We start from the raw sequence: 21,110 nt of genomic DNA, 5'->3' as shown, positions 1-21,110 counted from the left end.
TTGCCACTGCTGAATCTTTCAGGCTTTCCAACATGCTTTTAAAAGCAGCACTATATTATAATAGCTGTCTAGCTAATAGTTTATACAGATGTAGTGTCACCTTGCTCCTTTCATTCATTCAAGAACTCTGCAACTGCTATTTGCAATGGGATTGTGCTGGAGCACTTCCTCAATCCCACAGAGTGGTCCTTAGATCCTGTCTGGAATCAGAATTTTCCAAGTTGGGTGTTGTGTCATCCCACAGCCGCCTCTTCCTCTGGTCTAGGACATGACTTAATGTGTTGAGCAAGTGCACAGTAGAGCTGGAGAACACAGGATTCTTTTTTTCCTTCCAAACCCACATGCCACTTGAACTTTTAAAATAGGATGGAAAACACTCTCTGTTTGCTGTGCTGGGATCTACATTAAAATTAGTCCTTTCTCTGTAAACTGTCCCCTCTCTGTAAGACAGTTTCCTCTATGCATCCCCATATTTCTCCAATTATTTTCCCAGAGAGTGGTAATGCTGCGGTCAGGCAGCTGCCAAGGTCTTAAGAGACTACTGGATCACACTGATTTTTTTAAGACCAGTGCTTTTCTTTGCAAATAAGTGTGTGTTCCGGGGACTCACTTAAAAATGTCAATTTACCAAATGCATCCCTTTTACCTGGTATGACTCCTAAGCACAAGATTTTTGTGAAACCAAGGAAAATTGGTTGGAGTGAGTTGTTTTAGAATGAGTGCTGTTTTCAGATCTCAATACAGTTTTGTTCTCATCTGCTTCAGACCTTACCCTTGAACACAAGCACTGCTTTGCTTTCTGTTCTTCCACCTAATTTTCTATTACCAGGTGAAGTGGTAATAGAAAATATTGCCTGCAGTGCTTGCTGCTGGAAGCAGGTGCTCTGCACCCCCTCAGTTCTCTAACCTGTTTGATGAGTCATCCTAGTGAACACTGACAGGTTATCACTTAGCCCTTTTTTCTTCTCCTTATGTTACCTATTTTTACACAGTTGTCCACATTATCAGCCTCTTGTAGGAAGGTTTTATTTTCTTACACACCAGTTATATAAGCAGGGACTTAGTCAAAGAACATGCGAAAGAAGCTGCACAACACAGGGTATTGCACATTGATTAGCTTTAAAATAAGTAAGAACAAATTATCAGTCCATAGTTTAGGGAGATTAAGGAATCAGTGGTTTGAGTTAGTGGGACCTTTTCCTAGAGAAAGGTAACTGTCTTTAGTGGAAAACATTAATTACACGTGTATGAGCAGTACATGAAGAACCACTGTGAGTGGGCCTTTCACCCCTGAACTCCTGCACTGCCAGCCTCAAAGCACAAATAAATTGTGAGGAGCAGGTTCAGCCAGCTGTCCACAACTGCATTTACCAGCAAGGTGGCTTTATATGCTCCGGAAAATGTTGTCTTGTGAGCAGGCCCACCAAGATGAAGGTTTTTCCATGCCTAATTGTTGAGATGCATGCATGCGTGATAGAGGGGGGAAGCATGAAATCTGGCATGTTCAGTGGAAAAAGTGGGGTTATTGGCACTACAAGCCATGACTCTGAAAAGATATGATAGAAAAGGCATAAATGAATACAGCAACACAAACCACAAAGGTCAAAGATGGAGTGGGTACAATCACCCCCTTGCGATATCAAGTGCTGCTATCACAAAAACGTAGCAACATTGCAAAGACCTGTGCAATCTCAGTTTTTCAGATGAGTTAACTGTTGATTTTTTTAGCTGCTGTTGATGTAGGAAGGACTTTTCCTAGAGAAAAGGTATTAATTTATATTTTTGTGAATCTCTCATATGCAAAGGATTGCAGTGTTGCAGTTAGAAGCAGAGCAGTGTCAGTGCAGGCAGCGAGGAAGAAAGACCTTCACTTAGAGAGGGCAAGCAACCCTTACCTCCCACTTTGCCTGTTTAAGTAAGTGTGAATCAGTAACCAACTTGCTTTGCTCACTAGCATTTGTATGTCAAACACTTAAGCTAACCTTAGAGTAGAAAGAGGGTTATAGCACCATTAGTGGGACAGTAAAGTATCTCACTTCCTCAATAAAAATACTATTCCGTATTATTTTAAGCTACTTTTATAGTTTTACAAGGTGTTGCTTCCTTTCTAATGCAGACATTTCACTCCTACTCCCCACATCAAAAATTCCTCCCTCTACTGCCATTCACCCAGTGGTAGCCTTCAGTGGTGAGGGCAGACTTGCTAGCCTCTTACTCACATTTTCTGACCCTGCTACAACAGATTTCAACAGCACAGTCGGCAAATACTGTGGCACGGGCTATGTTAACTACTTCAGTGCTGAGCACTTCACGGAGAGGCACCCAGCACATCCACTGAGTTTTCAAGTAATGATTTTCTAAGTCAAAAATAGAAGATGCTAATACAGTTGTAAACAGATCTATCTCCTAAGCATCTTCTCAAAATCACAGAGAGAGAAATTCCATTTTCAATTCTTGTTTTCAGAGGTTACACCTTCTCAGGATGCCAAATCTGAGTCAGGTCAGCAGCTTTCTGAACCACATGAAGACTGCTTTTTTAGAAATAAAGTGACCCACACTGAAGACTCTGGAGTAGATGATCAAAATACAATAACCTTGAAGGAAAACAAGATTATGTTTCTGTTACAGAGAACTCAGATGAATCAACATATTCTGCTTGATTTGTCTGGTCTCTTGGGTACATTCTTGGGAACAACCAACTGAGCAAATTGAAGGCAGCAGAAGAGGTTGATACTTTTTCACTTTACCACCACATGCAAATATTCCAGATTTGTAAAAACATGTTTTGATATTTAGCCTTTTCAGAAAATGAGTGTTCTGGAAAAAGAACAGGATAAAGCTAACGTGGGCTTTGTTGCATGGGATATTTCCAGTAAAATAACCCAGCTTCTGTTCTTGTTATATGATAGATGGATAATTTGAGAGAGAAACAGGCCCCTTAGACACATGCAAAGCTATGTATGCACAAATGATACACAGCAGTGGGCCCCACTGTTTAAAGAGTAGGAGCAAAAGCTTAAAAAATAATCACAAAGATGGCAAACTACAGCTTGTATTGCAGATTGCGTATAAGGAGAAACATCTTTGAAAAACTTACTAGGTAAAAAATGTTTGAGAGAAGACAAAATGCCTACTGGCTTTTGTGGATTCCCTTTCTTCATACAGACATTTCCAGTGGCTGAGTCATGCCAGTTTAATCAGCTCCTACATACTAAATCCCCCTCTGTGCCGTGTTTGCTCATTACTCTGCATGCATAAGCCCCTCAGCTCTACTGCTGGCTAAATATACTTCCCTCACTGGCTGGTTTGTATTTGTGTGGCTGCACAAAGAACTGTCCTGGCGTAACTGAGGGAATGACACAGAATAGGAAATAAAATGGCAAACACAGGAGCTCCTGAACATTTCTCTGAAGCAGTCAGCACGTGAGAGGCACGTTCATAGCAAGATGACAAAAAGGCAATCACCTTTCCCTAGGCACAGGAGGGAATTTAAGTTCTTAATTCATAGTCCAGCATCCTGTTACACTCAAGTTCTCTGAAATTCAGCATAGTAGATGACAAGTGGAGATGTAACTGGGGTCCCAAGGCACACAGCTGTTCAGAGACTCAGCTGAACAATTCAGAGATCACTCTTGCAAAGTTTTAATGCTGGCAAATACACCAGGCCGAACCAAGCCTAAAGCCCTGCCACTTTTCTGAGCACAGAATCCTATTTGTTTTTCTCAAACAGCATTCAGAGTAAGTTGTAAGATGTCAAAGACAGCAGCAACCCAGTTCTTCCTAATTATCTTTACCTACTACAAGCTAATCCTTCAATTTGGGAACAGATGCAAACAAACACAAAATAGAATGAGAACCTCAACCCTGAAGGCAGGCCACTACCACTACCCTAGGGTTGCAGCAGGATGGAAGAGCTAAGAGGGTTGTATTTCTGAAGGGTCTGTGAAGTGTTATGTCAGTGAAAAACATTTGTTGCATGGGTTTCCATGAAACTGCCTCTCCCGCATCTGCTGGTAAGTAATGTCTGCACTTCAAAGATAGCACTGCTTTGTGGCACTCACTCTCACACAATAACCACTGCTTGTATAATCCATGAATAATGATATAAAACAGCAGAATAATCCCCCTGAAACCAGTGGTTACCACAGTTAAACTGTTAGCCTATTATCTATCCTCAGGGCTGCCTTTGGGCTCAACTGCAGCTAAAACTGATTTTCCTAGGGATTATACTTACATAAGGACCAGAGATAGCCTAAATTTGGAGTGTTTGTTACCAGGCAGACCAAAAGGTAACCATTGAAGCTCTTCATAGCATCATGGCATCTTCGTAGCAACCTTAACATCCCTATATGTGAATGCTCCTTGAATACTTGTAAAGGCCATAACTTTGCAAACAAGTATTTTTCACAAAAGTCATGCAAAAACAGAAATAAAAACACTTCCTAATTATTTCTTTCTTTCAAGGTCCAAAGAGATTTAATTAAAATAATCAAAAAAGTTGGTTTCTACTTAGTGGCTTCATTATAAAAAGAACAGCTATAAATAGAAACTGAACAGAACAAGACGAGCATTTAATGTTCTTGCAGTGAACTCCCTTCAGAATACTTTAGCAGAGCCCCAGGCTTCTCTAATATTTCTTGAAATCCAGGTTCATTGTTTATTCTTCCTGATGAAAAATTAGACACAGCCAACATTATTGCTTTTATTACAAAATGTAAATAAATTCAAAAATTGTAAATCTGTGTATATTTTATTAAAAATTAAGTGAACTGTCAGTCCTTTAGAAGCTGGTATCAGATGTGGCTAAGGAAACAGATGAAAAAGAAAAGGAAGATGGTGAATATTCATTATTTGTTATTGATGCTTTCTCTTCATATTTTGGTGGTGATTCAGAAGAAAGGTATAGCATTGGCAAAATATCTGAAGGTGAGCTGCTTCCAGAAATTGTATATACGGATTCATAGTCTCTAACAGCAACTGTTCTTTCATCATCACCAAGCTGTGCTCTATAAAACACAAAACTATATGTTAGCATAATTCATTTATCTACAGCGAGTGAAATTTGACTTGATTTATATAAACATGCACACACTTCCTAAAAATCCCTGAAGCAAAGAACTTGCATAAGCATTAGGATTTCATTCTGTGGGCTACATTATGACTCTTCATATAAAGAGTCTACAATTTCAGAGGGGAAGGGCAAAACAAGTTCCCTTCTAATCTTTCAGATTACCAGCCTGGCTTATGGGTATTAGCTACTTTTGGCTGCGCTGTTTCACAATCTTACTAAATCTTCTGATCCCTAGCTCCTAATGTATCTTCCCTTTTGTAGTTTATCACGTACACAGTCCCTCCCCTTCCATTATGAAAGACAGTTACTAGACTTAGAACTGCATCCAAAAAAAATCACCATCCCTAGCCTTTTGAGATCTTACATGAAAGGCAATCAAACTTTTACTAGGCATTCCAGCAATCCATGGCAGACTGAACATGACCATATTGCAAAGTTCCCAGTGACATTCAAGGTGAACAGCCAAGTACTCCATCCTCCTCTAACAATCATAACTGTATCAAAATTGGTTGAACCCACATTGTTCTGGTACTTTGCACATCTCACCCCGGACCTGGCACTCAGCATATTGCCTCAGTTGCTTCCTAAGGAAAGGGAAGACCTGCTTGGTCCTCATGATTCACTCCCAGAGCTGATTCATACATCTGTATGCATATAAATACTGAGTGAGAAGCACAAATACAGAGAACAGTCACCTCATCTTCAATGCTGTTACTGGTCTATGAGGGTTTTCAAAGGAGAGAGAAATACTACAAGACAAGTGCTGAGGTGCTACGTAACAGATTGCAGGAAAAATGCAAACAGTTCTGGGATGAGACCATGACTCAGCTTACTAACAGCTTTCATCCAGCACCGGCTACAGCACAGTGTTTGCTGACACTGAGCAAGGGCTTGAAGAGGCAAACCACCTTTGTCCAGCAGACACCAACATGAGAACTGTGTAACCCCTGCCATATCTGGGATCTTCAACCATGGCATTGTTATGAACAACGAGGCCATTGCTCCTCTTCCATGAAAGTGCTCAGGAAGCAACTTGCACAAGTCAAGATGCCCTAACTGCCAACAAGTGCTGAGCCATGAGAGAGCAGGATTGAGTGAAACACTCAGAGGTGGTATCAGCTCAGCAGGTCTCTGTGAGGATGCTGGGAAGCATGGAAGGGCACCAGCTAGAGCATCCCCATCAGAAAACACCACAGGGCAAGGTCAGGCATTCTGGGCTTGGTATCCAAGCCTGAGGTGTTTTATCCACTCCACTAGATACTATCCCAAAAAACTGCTTCTTTGTGTACATATGTTCACAAGACAAAGAAATCCACACAAGATTAAACTATATCCACATGATGTTCCAACAGGATGGTGACTCCACCACTTCTCCTGAGCAGCCTATTCCAATGCTTTACAAACCTTCCCACAAAAAAAACCTCTCCTAATAGCTAAGAAACCTTTCCTGGCACAGCGTAAGGCCATTTCCTCTTGTCCAGCCACTTGTTGTCTAGCAAAAGAGGCCAATCCCCATCTTGCCACAACCTCCTTTCTAGCAACTGAAGAGAATAATAAGGTCAAGCCTCCTTTTCTCCAGACTGAAAAACTCCAGCTCCCTCAGCAACTCCTCACATGACTTGTGCTTCAGATCCTCCACCAGCTGTGCTGATCTTCTTTTGTCACACTCCAGAACTCTCTCTCACCAAGAAGGACCCAAAACTGAACCACAGAATCACAGAATAGCCTATAGGTTAGAAGGGATGTTGTAGATCATCTATTTCCAACCTCCCATGCCTTGGGCAGTGACATCTTTCACTAGACCAGGTTGCTCAGAACCCTATTTAATCTGGCATTAAACACTTCTAGAGATGGGACATCCACAACTTCTCTGGGCAACCTGTTCCAGTGTCTTACCACTGTTACAGTAATGAAATTCGTCCTAGTATCTACTCTAAAATTTCTTTCAGTTTGAAACCAATCCCCCTTGTCCCATCACTATACGCTCTCGTAAAAAAAAAATGCTCCTCTCCTTCTTGTAGGCTCCCTTCAGGTATTGGAAGGCTGTAATTAGTTCACCCTGAAGCCTTCCCTTTTATAGGCTGAACAAACCTGATTCTCCTAGCCTTTCCTCACAGGAGAGGTGCTGCAAACCTCTGTCATCTTGGTGGCCTCTTCTGGACTCACTGCAACATCTCCATGTCCTTCCTGTGCTGGGAACCCAGAGCTGATGCAGCACTGCAGGTGGGGTCTCAGCAGAGCAGAGCAGAGGGGCAGAATCCCCTCCCTGGCCCTGCTGCCCACACTGCTCTGGATGCAGCCCAGGACACGTGTGGCTCTCTGGGCTGGGAGTGCCCATGGCTGGCTCATGTCCAGCCTCTCACCCACCAGCACCCCCAAATCCTTCTGGGCAGGGCTGCTGGGATCTGTTCATCCCCAGCCTGTGCTGGTACCAGGGCATGTCCTACATGTGCACAGCTCTAGAGGCATCTGTTCTGTTATATTCCCAGGCAGAGGTGGGGCTGATGGGTATTTCTCAGTATTTCTCCTTTCTACCCTTCTTAAAGGTGGGTACAATGTTTTTCCCTTTTTCCAGTCACCTGGGACTTGCCCTGACGGCAATGACTTTTCAAATATCAGGGAGAGTGGCTTGGCAACTACATATGACTGACATCTACTGACAATTCCCTTGGGACTCTGGGATGCTGATCATTGGGTCCCATAGACTTATGTACATTCCAGTTCCTCAGATAGCTATGAACCTGATCTTCTCTTACAATGGGAGGGACTTTTCCCCCTCAGTCCCCATCCTGCTGTCCACCCTGGACGCCCCTGAATAGGAGGAGAGGCTGCCATTCAAGACAGAGGTAAAAAAGTTGTTGAGTACACTGGCCTTCTCATCCACTGTCATCACTTTTCCAGCACTGTTTAATTGGGAGATATCCTTTCTTTGACCTTCCATTTCTGGTTAATGTACTGTACCTGTAGAAGCCCTTCCTGTTATTCTTTGTGTCCCTTGCCAGGTTCAGTTCCAGTTTTGCCCTGGCATTCCTCACAACTTCCCTACACAGCTGTGCTTCCATCTCCAAACTCTTCCTAGGTCACCTGTCCCGGTTTCTTTCCCTTAACTTTGACCAGCAAATTCCTACTGAGCCATGCCAGTCTCTTGCCCCCCTTGTCTGAGTTCTTGTTCCTGGGGATTGCCAGCTCTCATGCTGTGTGGAAGAACTGCTTAAAGATCTGCCAGCTCTTTTCTACTCCCTTGTCCCTGAGGGCAGTCTGTCAGGGGATCCCACTGATTAGGTTCCCAAAGGACTGGAAGTCTGCTTTCCTAAAGTTCAAGAGCTGAACTTTAACTCCTTACCCAACCCCCAACCCCCAGGGCTGCACACTCCACCAGCGCATGATCCCTGCAGCCCAGGCTGCCTCCAGCCCTGCTGTCCCAGTTAGCTAATGTGCATTGGTGACCAACAGATCCTGTACCACATTCCCTCTGGCAGGGCTGTCTGTCACCTGGCTCAGGCAGGTGTCCTCCACACATTCCAGGAGTCTCCTGGATTGCCACAGCCCTCCAAGCTACTTTCCCAACAGCTGTGAGGGGCTAAGTTCCCCTGCAGGCCACGACCCTCGGGCACAATGCCTCCTGTGCTGGAGCAGGAAGGTTTGGTCCACGGGCTCCCCTTGGTCAGGTGGCTGTAGCAGACCCCAGCCAAAGGTTCCCTTTGCTGCCTCGGTCTCTGACTCCTACCCACAGCTTTCCACCTGCTCATAGGTATTCTTCAGGGACAGCTCTTCACATTCAATCTCTTGCTGTAAAAAGCTGTCCCTCTGCCTCTACTTCTTTTCCTCTCTCTTCTGAACAGCCTTGCAGCTATTAAAAGTCACACTACAGAAACAGGATTCAACCCACAAAGTTTCAGGAATGGCAACAAAGTCATAGCCTTCCAGCAGTACCGTGGCTTACAATTACTTCAGTTTGTTGCCCATACTGTGTGCAGGTGTAAAGGCACCTTAGCTGAGATGCTGGCCATGTTGCCTTCCTAGAGGAACATCCCTTAGTTCCTTTGAGATAGCTCTCCACTGTTTTCCTTCTGGCTTCTGTTACCTTAGAAGCCCTTGCCTCAACTGCATAAGACTGCAAGCATGCTTCAGTGTGGCCAGCACACTCCAGATTCAGAAGCAGAGGATCCCTGCAAACATCTTGTTCTTCCAATCTTTGCCTCCCATCCCACAGTTTGCCAGGAACAAGCCACTTACTGTCCCCCTCCCCTTGAACAGAGGATTTAGATGCCCTGGTCCCACTAGCCACACTACTGTTGATATGGATGCAACTGGCTGCCTTGGCCACTTGGGCACACTTATGGTTCATGTTTAGGTGGTATTGACCACCATTCCCAAGTCCTTCCCTGCCAGACAACTTTCCCCATACTCATCACCAAGAGCAGTGATGGTGCTTCCAATTATTACCAAACCAGTTATATTTCTGAAAGAGGTCTGTGCAGCACTAGGGGAAGATGTTTGAAAATTCTTTTAACTTTAGTGTATGAAGTGTACTATCCCTATATTCATGGTTAATGCTTAGTTTTGTCCCATACGGTGCTTAGTACAAATACAGAGACTATTGTGGTCTTGTGTTAATTCCCTACATCTCTGACTAATAAGCCTTGTTCCAGTTAATGCTTCCTTATATCAGTGACTAATATGTAGTAGCTGATATCTTAGTTTTGAGAAAAGGGATTGTATGTCAGAGCAAAGAACAGTAAGAGAAGTACATTATAACCTGATGACTGATTTGAGACACTCTCAAGGAGAAAAGATTCATCAGAAGATCTGGAAGCATATCCAAATAAGTCCATGGAAATAATTAGCATATATATATGTATTCAAGAAATGTGATGAATATGTATTAGTTTCAGGAATATAACTAGATCTGTTAGGTTACTGAGCAAACATGATGTGTGGATTATTACCCATGCCTCCAGCACTGCTAATAAACGAATGCTGGCTTTGTAACCTAACAAATTGGTGGGAGAGTTTATTTCTCAGTTTTCAGTGACACAATGTTGCACACACAGTCTTGTGAATTAAAGTCATTAAATGACAGTCCCACGTAACTTACTCACAGCTGAAACCCAGGCAGATGTAGGACCATTCTAAAGATATTAATTCAAGTCATTTCTGAATCATTAAGGGCCTAAAAATAAGTTAGGGACTCTAGACATGTGACACCTAGCTCTGACTACTTCTAGTGTGCGGCCCTCGCAGTGACCTCTTTTACCCTCAGGTTAGCAGCCTAGTGGTGGCAACCCAGAGGGGATAAATAACCCTGCAAGTTCCTGTGGCACAGGCAAGTCTTTGGTAAGTTGGCAGCTCCTGCTCCCTGAGTCTGGTGGTGTCAATATCAGGCAATTCTGTTATAATCCAAGTATGTAAGGAACGCCTGCAAGGGTAAGGTACAACATTTTGAAATGAAACTAGCTTTGCAGCCTCCCTTATCAGCATGCTGGAGCCTTCTGTGACATCAAGGAATCCTTTAATCTCAACACATGGCCACAGAAGGAAGAAGGTCAATCAGCACCCCAAGCCTCACTTCCTCAAGGCAGAGATAAGGGACATGGGAGAACTGAACACATTAGTAGATAAATCAACGTTCCCAAGGTCTGTGGGTATGTGTCACAAAATACTTGCAGCTCTGTTTCTACAGAGGCTCCTAATATCTGCCAACATGCATATCTCATCACTACCACACTGCTGTCAATGGCATCCTCTCCGACAATCTGTGGAAGAAATCTACTATGGGGCATTGATTTAAGAACTTCAGAAGTTCTTTCCAGGCATAATAATAATTTAATCCTCATAAAGGACACTCCGCAGTTTGTAGTTCCCCTAGTATACAACAGTATTTAAATGCTAATTCAAGTAAAGTATCTGAAGTAAGTTGAGTTAAGTACTAGAAAACTTTGTCATGCCTAGTAGTTAATTCACAGTGATTATATAAGAATAGGGTCTTGGATACCTAAAGAATTCTTGGATACCTCAGATTTCTAAAGTCAGAGATAAACAATCTTACCCATCACTGAAGACAGAGTGGTACGGTGGTGGATTTTCACTTGTAGGCAAAACACTTGGCATAAGACAATGAGTCACAGTTGGTGACATAGGGTCAGCAAAATAAGGAGGTGGAGGGGGTGGGAATACCATCACAGCATCACCTAGGGAAAGAACACCAATTACTGCCTTTGAAGAACTGAGCACCTCTGGTTATATTAACAGCATCCTATAATTTTTACTTGCCTAGCTTTTAAAATAAATTATCCCACATACAGAATTGATACATTCTAGGCTGTTGGAGTAGGTTGAAGGTACATTCAAAACCTAAATAATCCCGAAATAAAGCTGCAGCATATTTATAAAAGAACGATTTAATTTAGACAATACAGCTTACAAAGGGGAGTGTTTATCTAGCTAAAGAACACAAATATGGTTGGCTGTCTACAAGAAGCCGAAGTGCAAAGCACACAGTTACTGTTGAAACATTTTAAGGATAGGAAAGTATTTTGTTTCCCTCCCAAAAATAAAATAAGCCATTCTAAGTTTCTCCGTAAGTACTGCAGTGCTGTAACAGAAGTCATTAATGGCTCTGAGAACTGGTTTTATGTGCTATGACAGTTTTCCTACTAAGTTACTTGTAGTTCAAGGCACACTAACCACAACTATTGATACACAGTTCACTACATCAATATATTGTACAGCAAAAAATCTACCAATTTCCACTCTGTAATTGAAGAGTTTAAACTCATAATTATATCTCTTACTGATTGAGGATGTGGCCACAATTTTAAAAATACAGGACATTGGTTACGAATCAGAATGCTCTATTTAAGGGGTCAGAGCTCAAGGCAAAAATAGATCTTAAATATAGTCACAGAAGTCTGATCTGCAGTGCCAATTACACAGTTTGAGAAGAGAACTGGGGTTAGACTCATTTGTGTCAGGTTATTACACAGTCAGACCTTACTTTTTATGCCAAAGAGAGATTTTCTGCCTTTTTGAGAAAGGTAACTGAACTGACCATACAGAAAGCATATGAGACCAAGTAACATTATTCTATTTCATCTGTCCTGACATGGCAGAACTGACATGCTGAGAGCTCATACTAAGTAAGTAATAATAATAAATAAATAATATCCAGCCATAAATTATTAGTGGAAAAAAAACCCACCTAATTCCCAGTGTAAAGTTCCAACTCAGTTTTTCACTCACCTAATGTAACCTGAAAAGATTCAGGGCTCTGAGGATGTTGTTCACTTTCACAGGATTCTTGGTTGAGATATAAGTTTTGCTTCTTTTTAACATGAGCTATCACAAAGAAAGACAACCCAGTGAGCACAATCAAAGGTCCCAAGATTTGAAGTGACAGGAATCCACAGCCCTGGAGGTCTGTGTCAGAAGTGCCAGTGTGGTTGAGCTGTATCGTATGCCAGCCAGGGCTGCAACCAGGAACCCAAATGCCCAGGATGCTAATTAACATTCCACTAGTTAAAAACAGGAATCCAAATATGAGAAACTGGGCAAACTGACAGTTCCCACGACAAAAAACAAGGCTGTACACCTGCTCATTTTGCAATTGTCTTTGTCTTATATACATCCTGGCCCTTGATCGTGCCAGTACAACACAAACCAGTCCAGTTACAGCCAGTACTGGCCCAACAGCCTTAAGGACCTCATTACAGTCACTGAAGCTTCCAGATGGACATGACTGGAGAATAAAGACTGAAAGAAGGAATCCAGCACAGAGCAACACAGCTCCAAAAACAAAAAGGCAAAAAATAAGTTTCCCATGTTGTCCATTACTTCCTTCACCTCCTGGCGCAGGAACAGCCACTGGATACATTACAACAGAATCTCTTCAAGCAGATGAGTTGTTAGAAATAAATGGCAGCAAACTACAGCAGATCTGTGAACATGAAAATAAACAAACTGAAAGAAGAAAACAACCCAGCAAGATTAGCTACATTATATTTCTTACTTTCAAATTTGTTACTCAGCCTTTATTGTGCATGCTCCTGTATTTTCTGTTTTGCAGTACCTCCACTATGGATTACAGGGCCTACTCAAGTTTGCTGTTAAATGCCAATGGAAAGACAGAACTTGCTTTACAATTCAACTTAAACATACTGTAACTGCTGTGCACAGCTAAATTGTTTCTTTAGAGAAATAATCTTATGATTAATAGGACCTTACTTTGAAAGGTTGAATATTTGGAATGAGGACAACTTAGCTTTCCCTGTGAAAAGAGAAAGCTACAGGAAATTTTTGTGCTGAACTGCAGAAAGTGACAGCTTGTGAGAGACAGTATGTTAATGCAAATGAACAATGACTACTGGACTTTTTAACCAAGTAAATATTCTATTACATACTTTCTCAAAGCATATAAATCTTGCTTCTCTTTCCACAGGCAGTAAAGACCTTTCTGCTTCTCTCTTTAAATGAGCTTCCTGTCCTACACTACTGCAAAAGCAAATACTGAGATGATTTTTGGCTCCATTCTGAAATAACAAAACAAAACAAAACAAAACACATTCTAAAGACCAGTTCAAATCTCATTGATTTCATAGTTAGAGTTGGTAAGCATAGTGCTCCTACATCTCCCTTCAACTCCCCCTACTTCTGAGAATTTTGTCTTTGCTCAAAAGATCTTTAAAAATAAATTAATGAAGATTACTCCCAGAAGACTTCTGAGCCCACAAGACTCTAGATTCAGCAGCAAAATAGAAGAAAACAGAAAACAGTTTTGAGGCCAATAACAGCCCATATGGTCACATGGATAACCAATCAGCTGGATGTGGATTTACTGGGGCAAGGGAAGCCTGACTGAAAGTTAGGACAGAGTTCCAGTCAGTGAGCTCTAGTACAAAAAACCACCAAACTCCGCTGTTACCTACAAAGAAATTTCTGCTACTTTGACACACTGGCCTACAGAGCCAGAGGGACACTAGCCAGCAGATGGTGACTAGCAACCATGGAAATCTTGGCTAACATCCATCAAAAGCCAACCTGAAACACAGGAGAAGTTTAGACTATGGAAAATAAGTCTCATGGATAGACCACAAGAAAGCTGTTCCCTACCAAGTGTAGGAAGTACTTAGGCATGCTTAGGCTGCAGCGTTCTGACACTGCCCTCTTCCCCTCATCAGCAGTTGCCCATGACAGACAATTTCACCTATGTCTTGGATATATAAGGACCGATATGCAGGGACTGGTGGAGTTTGCCATGGATGGAAACAGGGAATCAGCTTAGTTACTGCTGTTTGTTAGTTAACCTTCATTCTTTTCTCTATCAACTTCCACTGTCCTGTTACTAACTCAGATAAAACAACAAATCAGATTGGATCCTCCTTACATACGCCACTTGTACACTTATTCCACAAGAAAAACAAGGTACCGTGTGATTTCTGGAAGCAAACTGTTGAACATGTGGCAGCCAAAAAAAAGGTTTGTGTCACTCCCCAGTAACTGCAGTGTCCACTGGGATGAAAACAAAACACAATCATAGAACCAGCTAGTGACTCAAACACACAATTATTTACCTGCAATGCAAGGCAATCTATAGAGTCACTACTCAGCCACTTTTAAGTGTAGAATCCAGTTAAAGAACTGCCTGAGGAGATACATGAATGATGAAATTGTTACACATTCTACTGCTGAACATCAAATCAGGCCCCCCAAGAGCACAGGAGAAAGCAGACTACGTCTGGCAGGTGAAAGGCTCAATAAGCAAAGCACAAGATCTGAGAGGCAAGGAAACACAGCAAGGCAGCCACTGCAGGAAGCAACCAAGTCTCTTAGCTGGCCATCTTCAACAGCAGAACTGAGGGACCATCCCTTAATGTATCCCATTACTGTGCACAGTTAACTTGTAAACTATGACTGCTAAGTGCTTCTTCAGTGTTTTGAATTTAGTCTACTGAGAACCCTCTACTACGATAGGTTTGAAAAACTGCTAACTGAGGGTTCCTTGGTAGAAGAATCCAATTCACTCTGGGGAGGGGAAAAAGTTACAAAGAGCACTAAAGATTGGACAGTGTGTCATGAAAAGAAAATAAAACCAAAACAAACAAGAAAAATCCCTAAAAAATTAACGTATCCTGACTGATTTCAAACTGAAGATGTTTAGCCCAGCACACTTTCAATACTGCATGAGCTGAAGTCAGTCTGAAGGCTCTACTTCTGGGCAGAAAAACACAGACTGGAATGGTCACCTCTTCAATTTTAGTGGTCTTTGCTAAGTTAATAAAATTCTTTCTGATAACTGTATATGCCCCATTCTCATAAATTATCTGAGCTGGCTCAGGTTTCCTGACTTACTAAGTGTACATAGCTGAGTAAAACACCTCTGAAACACACATATACATAAATAAAACCCAGCAAAGCCTGGTTTCAGACACAACTGTCTTGAGATACTTTTCTGCTGAGGCACATTAACCATTATAACACCAACATTCTACAGAGAACCCTGAATCCTTTCTTCGCAGTTCCCTCTAGAGAAGAAAACATGGTCTTAAATACAAGCAAATCAAAACAAAATAAAATAATGTGAAGGCAAAAAAAAGTAAATTCAAATATATATCCATTACAAAGAAAAATCTAGAGCCTTGTCCTCCTTACTCCAACACAGTACCTGCTTCTCTTCCACCAATCTTGTTGTTATGGGATTAAGCTAAAACACATTAGAAATTAGGCATGTACACATTTTCTTCATTCTTTCAGGCCACAAAGAAGGAATATTCAGAACAGTCTGTTGTGGCTTTGAAGATGAAAGCCATGGATTTTATGCTGGAAAATCCAACGGAGGACTAATTTCCATTTATGCTACCATGAAATTTTATCAGAAAACTCAAAGCAAGATTAAATTTATTTCCTGTGTTTCAAGAAAAAGTATTTTAACAAAGAGGCAAGTATTTTATTGTCTATGTGCTTGAAATACTGCCACTAGATCTCATATCTCCACAGGCATATTTATGTAAAGGAATTTTCCCTTCATATTAAACTCGAGTCTGAAAGCAGACATGGACGTAACAGCTCAGAAGCCATTAGAACACAGTCCAGTAGTGTAGAAGCTGTTAAGTATGATGGGAAGAGGGAATTGTAAACATAGTTATAAACAAGCCTGGTTATAAGCTCAAATTATATAGTGCTCTACCTTTTTGTAAATCAGGCCTATGCCAGGTATATAGAACAGCAAATAACTTCACGATTTCTTGTTATTTTTCTGTGTAACACTTGTAATACAACTTTCTTATTATGGACAACTCCACTAAAAAAATACTTCACCTACAACTCTTCTTGAGCCTTCCAAGGTCATATTTTCCAAGATTTCCACTGCAAACACCAGAGCTATGAAGTTACTTGCCCTTAATCTTATGAAATTTGATAGCTTCTTGCAGACATTATGAATTCAGGAAGAGAATTAAAAGAAAAGCATTGTAACAATTAAAACACTGCTACCCCTCTGTTTTACCCTTCCCAGAGTAAGTCCCATTCCCCCTCTTGTGGCTTGCAAAAGCACACAAATAATTTCATGCAGAAGTTTCAGGTCTAATCTGTGTTATTTCAAAAACTATATAATCTGTCAGTTTTAGTCCACAATAGAAATCCCATTAGAATTTATAAGCTATCCTTTTAAAGGACTTGAATTTTTCCATTTTTGCACCTATGCTTCCAAGTTTTGAATCACTACTAGGAAGTTGCTATTGCCACTGTGCAGTTATTTCAGTGACATTTTATTCTTTTCCCCAGGTTTCAAATTAAACCGTGACTCCTTAATGGTCAAGCTACTTGTAAGGAAAAATGCTCTCAACTTCATTCAGTTTAACTTCCATATCAAAACGCTGATGGCTACCCATGTCTGAATTTCTTTCTTTGCTCATATCTGCTTCTGTACCTACACCATCTTCATTAAATCCCAGTTTCCACCTGGACTGGACTCTTAACCTAGCATCCAGAGACACTCATCCATGAGTACAGCTGGTTAAACTATATTGTAATGTGCAACCTTCATTCCAACGCTCTTTGCTCCCCATGATGTTTTTAACCACTTATTTGAAGACCTAATGGGAAATGCCCAACAGGATGTACTTTCAGTTTTCTACTTTTAAGAAACAAAACTACAAGCTGTAACAAGTTCTGAGATGCCAAATACATGCAATTTGGTCTCTTATGCACATAGTTACTAATTAGTTAACCTGACAGTGCTCTTATCTCAAGGAACATAAGACTCAGATAGCATAAAAGATTTCAGGATTTAGACAGCACATATAAAGACTTCTAAGCTAGGAGTGGATGCCACAAGAACTCTGCCCACTGGGGTCAAGAAAATTATTTTTTCAGTTTACAGTATAGGAAGAGTAATGCTGTGCAGTTATTTATGATCAAGGCAGGTGGGGCAGGAGCCACCTGGAGAAGTACTGGAAAGCAGCTGCAGTAGGAAATTCCAGAAAGTGGGATGAATCCTGCCAGTCTCCAGAGATATGTGCACCAGGGATCTTTCTTACCACAAATCAGCACAAATCAGGGATTCTGACTGTGCGAGACAGAACTGCATTCTGCAAAGCTGCCAATTCCTGTCCCTGCGGGCTACAAGAGAAAAGCAGCTACCGTGAAAGATGGCCCACAAACGTCCCTCACTCACTTCACCAGGAAGAATAATGACACCACAGTCGGACAGGAGGACCCCAAAAGTCTGTTTAAACAGTGAGGAGCTTGCAAAGCAAAGCTTGGTAACCCATTGACTGGATGCCATGTAGGCAACTAGGACAGCACCTAGATTCAAAAATGAGCTCTGAAGGGTCCCATGCTTGTTGATGGGATGCTTTTTACATGAGACACTAATGGCACACGAGCTTTGGCAAAGCAGCTCCTATATTGTGGAGAACCTGCAGGGAGACCAGGCAGAAAGCAGACAAGATACTTTTAACAACAGCGCTGATGTTTTTCACACAGTTAACACATGACAGACCAGTTTCTGGAAATTCACAGGAAGGTCTATCCCAGGGGGCTGATATATCTCAAAGCAGCAAAAGGCACAAAACAAAAAGATTTACACATCTTTGACCATAGGACAGGCCATGAAGACCATCAGAGAGATGCAGGGCTCCAAAAGCTACCTAAAGCCATCCTGTCCCATCTCCTGAGGCTAGCCTAGGGCATTAAGCCAGACAATTTAACGACAAGCGATTAAGCTCTACTCCATTTAGGAAAAGCAGCATTCCATGGCACACCCCTCCTCATGCATCAGCCCATCAGGCAGAGTCTATTCTAAGTCACTTAGTCTTAGTCACAGTAAGACCTTCAGGAAGATGAACCATGCCCCAAAAACTGCCATGCATCCTGTCAGAGAGAGGACCGATGCAGGGCAACCTCTCCATCACCTCTCCATGACGGAGCAGCACCTGAACCTCCTCACCTGTGCCGTCCCAGCTGCACGCCAGCATCAGCCACCGGAATACTGCACCCCAGAAAAACTGCCGAACCCCCTCAGAGATATTCCATCCTCCCTCAGGGATGGCTGAGGCCGCAGAGGGGAAGCAGTGTGGGGAGCAGTGGGCACTCCAGAGGGAAGACAGGACACTTACACCCCGGATAATTCTCACACACACCGGTAAGAGTGAAAACACGGGAATGGCGGCGGCGGCCGCGGGAAGACGCGGCGCGACCTCGTCCGCCCGCCCGCGGCGGCCCCTCGCCCCTCGCGGCGGCGGCCGGAGGACAAGCCGCCCGCCCGGGCCGCTCCCGAACCCGCGGACCGGCCCGGGGCCGCCTGCTCGCTCGCCCGCTCGCTCGCTCGCTCTCTGCCTGCCTGCCTGCCTGCCTGCCCCCCCCCCTCCGCCCGCCTCGCCACGGCAGCAGAGCCGCAGGGACCCGCGGTAGAGAAAGCGCGTTCGACGAAGGGCTCCAGGCCCGGCCGTCACCTCGCAGCGGAGCGAAGGACACAGCAGCGCGGCAAGCGCCGCTATTTAAGCACCTACGGCCGGCGGCGCAGGATAGGGCCGGGCCAGGCCCCGCCGAGCCGCCCTGGGGAGCGCGGGCGCGGCGGCACCGCCCCCACTGTGTCCGGCGCCCCGCCCGGCCGAGGCCCGGCCCGGCTTGCCTGTGGCTCCCGGCGGCCCGGCCTGGCTCGGCCCGGCGTCGCTGTCTGGCTCGGAGATCGCCTGGCAGTGTCCGTGTCCGTGTCGGTGTCGGTGCTACTCGCAGGGCACGGCTGTGGCACGTAGCTCTGGAGTGGGGTTTACGTGGCCAAAGTCAAGTGTGCCCCTGAAATAGCTGCGGCTTCGAAGTGAGGCAGCCGAGCAGCCCCCCTCAGGGTGCTGGTGCCACGTTTCCCATTTCGCAGAATCACAGAATATTCTGAGTTGAAAGGGACCCGTAAGAATCCTCGGATGCACCTCTCCAGTGAATGGCCCATACACGGATTTTACCCACAGCATTGGCTAGAGCCAGGCTCTGCTTCAGGAGGCTGTAGTAGTCCCTTAACAATGCTTGCCTTACTCCACACGCTTGGGAACTTGTTAGGAAAGCTAGAGACAGGCTGGGCCTAGATATGACAGATCTGCTTCAGTGATGAGCCACTTTAGCTGGTGGAAATGAAAGAAGAGGCTTTGTTGCCAGGTACAGTGGAAGGAGGAAGAAGCTGGCTTTGGTAGCTGAGATGAGAGAGTTGTGACATGCAAGAAGCAGCTGTGTGAGTAGACGAGGAGCCAGGGAAGGAAGATCAAGATGCAGATTTGTAAATGCTATAGCAGTGGCAGGACCAAGACAATGTGACTGAAGTTTGCCCAGGTAGTTAGCACAGCCTGGTAACCAGTGAGGTGTGGGTGAATCCATTTGGGTTTATGTGAGTCAAAATAAGATCAGCCAGAACAGGGATGGAGTGATATTTGGAAAATAGATGGCAGGAGGAAAAGAGTGATTATAGTCTTGCTTGACAGAGAGATATTTTGGTTAGACAGTATGATTGGGTGAAAATTCTTTGTAGCTTTTCACAGGAAATCTGCAAGCAAGGAAAAATTGGAATTGAATTGATAACCAAAGAGTGTATGAAGATATATGTTGGGTGTAGGAAGGAGCTTGTCAGGGGCTTTGAGGTTTCCAGAACTGTAAACTCCAGAGTGTTAATGACCCTTTGCTGTCTCAACTGCTTTACATCCTCCATTGACTGCATTGACTGCAAGGGCTTCAGTTGTATAACACTCACATTACTGCTGTGAAGGGTCTCAGGGTAAGGAGATTGGGAAGTAACAAAATAATAATAATAAATTCCTGTGTTCTATGATGAGGGAAATAGTCCAGTAAAGAGTTTTTTAAAAGTCTGAAGACAACAAAAAAAATGAGCTGTGCTTGTTTAAAAACACAAGCTGAAGACTAATTCTTGCCAAGAGTGACAAAGCATCAAAGGTAGAATCAGACTATTTTATGAAGTCGGACAGCAGTGACATAAAGAGATTTAGTTATGTTTATATGTCAGTGTTCCAATACCTGATTCTGGTTCCAATGTTTTTTCAACATAGAGCTTAAATAATTAATAAAAACACTTATGTGGAGCACATTTCTGGATGAAGTATTTTGTCAGGCTAAGCTTTCTTTGGTTCTCTGATACTAGTAAATTACTGGACCACTGCTGTGATATATGTTCTCTTTTCCTGTTACATAAATAGTTTTTTATTTTATGTAAATACTTCTTATACCAAACTTAAAATGTCAAGAATTTATCTTAAAAAAAAGGAAAAAAGCCAGTTGTAACAGTTAACAAGCTTGTTTGCTAGCATCTACCTAAAAATTATTTCTGTCTACGAAGACTGTCATCAGCTTTTCCCCTTCATCCACCACTTGGATTTCTCGTAGTCTTGAGCTTAAGGACTTGACATCCATAATGAAAGAAGGGTTTGAAAGAATATCATTCTTCAGTTCTTAAGATTCTGACTCAGCCTCGTATGAGTTTTCAGTGCATTAAGTGGCTGTTGATTCCTGCCATGGGACTGCGGTCATAAAACTGTAATCTTGA

At 43.0% G+C, this 21,110-nt stretch overlaps 1 protein-coding gene across 2 annotated transcripts; it reads right to left on the bottom strand.

The window, feature by feature from the left end:
- Positions 1-4,470: 4,470 nt before the first annotated feature.
- TMEM171 (transmembrane protein 171) lies at positions 4,471-19,153 on the bottom strand. Of its 2 annotated transcripts, none has more exons than XM_030969150.1 (4): positions 19,021-19,153; positions 12,314-13,007; positions 11,121-11,262; positions 4,471-5,006 (listed from the first exon to the last, which is right to left on the bottom strand). In XM_030969150.1, the coding sequence occupies exons 2-4, from the start codon at positions 12,942-12,944 to the stop codon at positions 4,781-4,783; spliced, it is 999 nt and encodes a 332-aa protein (XP_030825010.1). In that variant the 5' UTR covers positions 12,945-13,007; positions 19,021-19,153; the 3' UTR covers positions 4,471-4,780. The 2 variants fall into 2 exon arrangements, with proteins under 2 accessions (XP_030825010.1, XP_030825009.1); XM_030969149.1 differs by lacking the exon at positions 19,021-19,153 and adding an exon at positions 18,516-18,675.
- Between the last annotated feature and the right edge of the window lie 1,957 nt (positions 19,154-21,110).

This window comes from Camarhynchus parvulus, chromosome Z, assembly GCF_901933205.1.
Source record: "Camarhynchus parvulus chromosome Z, STF_HiC, whole genome shotgun sequence".
In the NCBI taxonomy this organism is placed as follows: domain Eukaryota; kingdom Metazoa; phylum Chordata; class Aves; order Passeriformes; family Thraupidae; genus Camarhynchus; species Camarhynchus parvulus.
This window is presented reverse-complemented; position numbering and strand designations above follow the sequence as displayed.